Source organism: Patiria miniata, unplaced genomic scaffold, assembly GCF_015706575.1.
Source record: "Patiria miniata isolate m_02_andy unplaced genomic scaffold, ASM1570657v1 HiC_scaffold_18, whole genome shotgun sequence".
Classification (NCBI taxonomy): Eukaryota; Metazoa; Echinodermata; class Asteroidea; order Valvatida; family Asterinidae; genus Patiria; species Patiria miniata.
In genome coordinates this window covers 2,828,954-2,834,980 of record NW_024037056.1, presented here as the reverse complement: position 1 = coordinate 2,834,980, position 6,027 = coordinate 2,828,954, and the positions used below count along the sequence as shown (strand labels likewise).

Sequence of the window (6,027 nt, the reverse complement as noted above, 5' to 3'; positions counted from 1 at the left end):
AAACGCAAACTTACAGATCAAAAAATTATATTTTGTAATCTTATAATGTCGTTTTGTGTGTGTGGTTTGCTTGACTGGGGGTTTCACCCGTGACGTCGTGGAGCCAAGCTCGGGTGATGCAAAGAATATAGCTCGTAATTTCGACCTTATTATTATGCTGTCCGTGATATTTGATTTTGTCTCTTCAGCTTTGTGAAACTTAAAATATGATTCCGTCAGTCGACAGTTTCAGATATTCAAATAAAATACACACAGAAACTCTTCAAGATGTTGGTATAGAATGGTTTGTGAGAGCGTACGTTATATAAAGCGTTGCATGGTATTAGATGTTTAGAAAGCATCATACTCATGGGCGTCGCGCCCCCTTCCCCCCCCCCCCCCCATAAAAAAAAGGGGACAAAAGAAAGAAAAAGAGGTGCAAAGTCATACTGCTTTTAATTAAATGGGTGACGGGGAGGGGCAAATGTCCCCCTGTCTACCCTCGAAAAAATGATAAATTGAGAATATGCTGGAAAAGTCATGCATGGATTTGGGGTGAAATGTGCTTTGCCCCCTCTTGCAAAAGTCCTTGGACGCTCATGATCATACTGAGCAGACCTAGCGCAGCACCCGACTTGAGCCAAGTCTAAGTATTCTGATATTATTTAGTAACCTTTTAGTTCAATCGAAGCCATTGTTGGAGATCATTCGATGCATCGCACACTAACAACCACAGCAAACGTGTCGTGCCAATTCCAGCAATTTTAATCTACCAAACAGCAAAGATGTTGTTCAAATGCTGTGTGTGGACCATTGGAACCCTGATCGTTATTGAGTTGTTCAGCAACTCGTTTTTTGAGGCCGAAGGATGCTCCTCTGCAGGGATTCCAAACGAGAAAACGGATGGCATTGTCAATCTGAATGTTGGCGGCTGCCTGTGCACCACGACGCGGTCGACACTGACTCGCTACCCGGACTCCATGATGGCTGCCATGTTCAGCGGTGAACTCGAACCGTCTGCTCGTGACGCCAACGGGGCCTATGTCATGGACAGGGACGGGCCCATCTTCCGTCACGTACTGAATTTCCTCAGACAGGGCAAGCTGATTCTACCGGAGGACTTCAAGGAGTGGGACCTGCTGGCTTCAGAGGCCGACTTCTATCAAGTCGATACTTTGGTGGAGGCGGTGAAGGCGGAAAAGTATCGAAGAGATGCCACGAGATCAGTGAATGTTGGTGGTTACAAGTACACCATGAATCTGTCGGCTCTGACTCGCTACCCGGGCTCCAAGCTGGCTGCTATGTTTAGCGGTGAGTTTGATCCCCCCGTTCTTGACGAGAGCGGGGCTTATATCATCGACGGAGACGGGCCCATCTTCCGCCATGTCCTCAACTTCCTCCGACGGGGCAGGTTAATTCTACCGGAGGACTTCAAGGAGTTGGATCTGCTGGCTACGGAGGCCGATTTCTATCAAGTCGGGGATTTGGTGGAGGCGGTGAAGGAAGAAAAGTATCGGAGAGTCATACCAGAAGACGAAACGAAAAACTTTGAATACATTAAGTTAAATGCATGTGTTAACGTGAGCTACACGTACACGTTCACTGGCAGCAGGAATATCCCATGGTGTCAGCCACTTAGAGAGTTTTTCCGGGAACATTCCCATTCGGCAGTTTATCAAGACCGCGGTAACTATACACTGAACCTTCCACTCGATATCAAGACCAATGTTCATGCGGATTTTGAAAGACGCAAGGGGGCGATGTTCAAGGGCATTCTTGGGTCTGGTTATGGATTCATATTGAAAGAACGATCCTACACGTTGAATCCTGCCGGGGTCAAGGAATTCAAATGGACTTTTGCTCGGCTTGGTTAATCTTGAGTCGATGAAAACAAGAATGTAAGATCCTCTCAGAAATGGGAATGGATAACAGAGGACTGAGAACTGCAACGTTCGGTGCTGCACTGACAGCACAACGTGAAGAATTGTCGTCACCATATTATCTTCAAACATCACCAGCGATAAAACATCAGTTTAAAAGTTAAAAATGTTTAAAGTCCTTTTGAAAGCCCGTCTTTAAAAACAAAGGTTGATTGCATAGATCCTTTTCCTAAGCACGGTGTAATAAAGATATTGTGTACCCAATTGTCAATTGGGTAGGGTGGCAACATACGAAGAATATGAGGGTGCAGCGTATATAGTCGGGAATTGATAACACAATGATTCAAATTTATTATGGCACCCTTAACGATTGGCAGAAGGCCAACCATCAGGAACTACTTGTCAATGGTAGTCTTTTTCGTGCACATTATAAGGCACAAACAGGCCTTTGAAAACATGTTTTTAAAAAGACACAATGAATACTGAAATACCTTTCTTTATGAAAGGGGGAGTGGAGAATAAGGTTTAACTTTGAACCAGGAGGTTTGTGTTTCGTTAAAACGCGGGGTCGTCTCCAATGGTGATGCTTACAAACAATATCGCGTCCGCCAATTTTTTTTTACCGTACGATTTGATGACGAGCGAATTAAGAGCATTGTTTTTCTAGTTGAAATTGTTCAGACATTAAGAATTACTAAGACTGGGAAAGGGGACAGTGCTTCGCAGCTGACTGTAGTTATAATTAAGAACGTGAAGAATACCGTTATTTTTCTTTGCTGACATAAACATTGATGAAATGAAATGTTGCTATGTTAGGCTATGTTTGGATATCACCATGGGCAACACGTGAGCTAGTTAGCATCACCACATATTAACACCATTGCGCGGCGTGGTTGCTCATTGCATGCATAGGATCAGAGCCGGAAAGTTTCGTGCCAGTTCCTTTTTCAGGGGCTCGTAATTTGAGGCTGATCATTTAGTGTGCTGTCTGTTTATACGTTGAACATCTCACCACTCAACAGTTCCTCCAAAGGACGTCGTCTGAAGGCCCACTGACAAACGGTTAAAAAAACGACATGGCGAGCCCCGCAAAAGTTGACAAGCGTGATAAAAAGGACGATACCTTCTATCTGAATGTCGGCGGCAGTCTGTACACCACGAAGATGTCGACTCTGACTCGCTACCCGGACTCCAAGCTGGCTGCCATGTTCAGCGGTGGACACGACCCGTCTGTTCGTGGCGCCAGTGAGACCTATGTCATCGACAGAGACGGGCCTATCTTCCGTCATGTCCTCAACTTCCTCAGACAGGGCAAGCTGATTCTACCGGAGGACTTCAAGGAGCGGGACCTGCTGGCCTCAGAGGCCGATTTCTTCCAAATCCCAGACCTGGTAGCGGCAGCATCTTTGCGTAAGGTGGTGTTGACGAGTCCACCCGTGGCAGACGACCCGAAAAAGGAATTTGTGGAATTCACAGAACAAGATAACAAGAGTTGCAGATACCGGGGCAGTTGGGAAACTTTTGAGCAACTACCACGTGAGTTCCTTGCTGTATTTGAAGCGGCCCCTAGCTTTCCTACTTTCTCGTATGGAAAACAGTTGCGATCCCTCGAAGAAATGCGTTCCGGTGTGGAAATGTTTGGGGAGATCTCGGGATACTGGGGTGCTTTCTCCTTTGGGCAGCCTGGGGCGACACCACCACATGTATTTGGAGAAGTAGTCTCCAACAACCGATCCGAACTAGACCCACCAAAATGGATGGCGGTATTTCAACGAGCCTCTGAACTTGGTTTTCAGTTATTGAGCACGTCGGACCCGGGCGTGCCCGGAGAGAAATCATGGTTGTTTGGCAGAAAGGTCCCGCCCAAGATTGTGGCCAGAGACCCTCCATAGAACATCGAACGGGCTACAACGACAAAGAAGTCATGTTGTCCCCCCGAAAGTGTTGCAAAAACAAAGACGAAAAGTGGACCAACTATTGAAAAAGATGTAATGCAGATTATTAAAAAAAAAATTAAAACATGGAAAGGCTGGATTCAAATCACAAGATTGTTGGTATTGTACCAAAATGACTGTTACAGATACACTATACCGGTAATTGCCTGCTGTGTGTTTTAAAAAAGGTCAACTTTGAAGATAAAGTCATGTTGAAAAGAAAAGCGGAATACAAAATATGAAGGCTGCAAATCGAACACTCTTTATAATTATATGCCAAAAAAACCTTATCTGATTTTAGTGGAAATAGTCAAACGTGCAGCCAGCTACAAAATTAAGCAATTTCAGTAAATTTTTGGAGAATGCATATTGTGTCTGGATAAACTTTATGTCATGCACATGTTCATTTTTCGTTATTTTATTATCGAATTAAGATGCAATACACAGCTGTATCAACATGGGCATGTTCCATGGGAAAATGTGAATATCGTAAATGTAACAACCCCACCCTTATTTTGTTTTTACTTCTTCAGCAGATTTGCGCAGGGATCGGTCTTGTACAGTAGAAGTATGAAATGAAGTAACACTTGTATCAGATGCATGTACATTAGCAGCACTTGAATTAGTATTATTTGGAATAATTTTCATTATTTTAACAATAATTATAATTATAGCAACCTCATCCTCATGGCGTCGTGCAGGACGCTACCATTGCAGCTTCTCTCTGGAAGACTGGAACAGCAGCTAATGGTATCGTACTGCTCGACCCCACGGGGGACAAGGTCGTGCCATCCCTTGTCGAGTAACTCGTCCGAGTATTCGCATCATGTTTCGGTGGATACTCGTTTATTCCTCTCATCTTACATGGTATCACGAATGCCTTGATGTGGATATTGGCTCAGATATCTCATCTTGGTTTCGAATTATTAGAGGCGTCATCAAGACTAGACTCGAATCAATCGTCAATCGACTGCATATCGAATATCGGCATTTGTTATATTTTGTAACGGTGTTTAGTATCAAGTCTATGCCTATTTAAAAAGAAATGTATGTAATGCTATACTTTCCTCATGGCCATTGAGATGGTTAAGATAATGATTAATGTTAGTTTCATTTGCATAACGTCAATAATGGTTACATGTTATCAGTTTGAATTACAAGCAAAACTCATAAAATTAGAAATAGTTTGAACTCTTGTCATAATTATAACGTTACCTAAAGTGTTATGATATTATTAGCAAGGCACAATAACATGTAACATTTTTGCAAGCTCATAATATAACCATCGATGTTTAGAATACTTCAACATTTATTGTGACTTTTATTAGCCAGAATTATGTTAAAGTATTTAGAGTTTGTCTTTTCTTTAGCAAAAAAAAATTTGGCGTACCATCGAAAACGGTCAGAGCATACTGACCGGAACGTCGAGTTTATACCTCTGGTTCTTTTCAGAACCATTCTCTTAGTTGAGAAATTATTTGCACATGGTGTTTCTGCAAACCTTTCATTATTTAGTATCTCCACCATGCAAAGCCTCAAAATCTTACTTACTATAGATAACTTTTAGTGTGAATTTAACTAGTTTTAGTTTCCAATATCATACGAGATGTATGTTATTGTATTTCTATTAGTTCACTTCAGTAAAATGTTCTTACCAGTTTTATAAGTTTCCTGAAGTTACATTATCGAAGAGTCGATAAAAATTCCACCTTCAAAAAATATTAGCTCTGTTTTAACGAATGATGAATAGGTCAAGGTATTTGTCCTTTTTAAAGCTGATTTTGTTTCAAAACTATTTGAATGCTTTCTATCTCAATTTGCATCTGGACTAGACTGTAAAGAGGACTTCTTTAAAAATATGTGTTACACATTATTGATGTTAGTAAAGGCGTATTTTAAAGTCAGCTTTAAAGATTCGGGATACTGTTTTCATCTTAAGCAGCCAAAAGAATGCATACAGGCCCAAAATCCCATTCAAATTCATGAGCATCTGTAATTTTTTTTATGTTATTAAGTTAACGATTGTAGTGTTAGCGCTTGTAGTTTTGTCGTGCCTGAAGCTTCAGAATTCCATAGTAATATGCAAATTCTATAAAAATGCTAGAGAAAAATATGCTTTATATTGAATTGTTTGGTTTATTGTTATCGCGGTGTTGCATGCTTGCCGATTGCACGGACTGGAGATTTTTTGCCCATGACGTCATGGAGTTAGCTTTTTAAGCCACGCCCACCTT

General features: G+C 41.8%; 1 protein-coding gene across 1 annotated transcript; it reads left to right on the top strand.

Moving 5' to 3' along the window:
- The first annotated feature begins 691 nt into the window (after positions 1 to 691).
- On the top strand, positions 692 to 3,751 carry LOC119725021 (BTB/POZ domain-containing protein KCTD19-like). The gene is made up of 2 exons (XM_038196386.1): positions 692 to 1,848; positions 2,928 to 3,751. The coding sequence occupies exons 1-2, from the start codon at positions 765 to 767 to the stop codon at positions 3,749 to 3,751; spliced, it is 1,908 nt and encodes a 635-aa protein (XP_038052314.1). The 5' UTR covers positions 692 to 764.
- Positions 3,752 to 6,027: the final 2,276 nt, after the last annotated feature.

Bases quoted from the DNA above. Each gene is read 5' to 3' on its own strand.
- LOC119725021 (XM_038196386.1), top strand. From the start codon at position 765: ATGTTGTTCAAATGCTGTGTGTGGACCATTGGAACCCTGATCGTTATT. The intron at 1,849-2,927 runs GTTAATCTTGAG...CAAACGGTTAAA, and splicing joins ATGGACTTTTGCTCGGCTTG to AAAACGACATGGCGAGCCCC.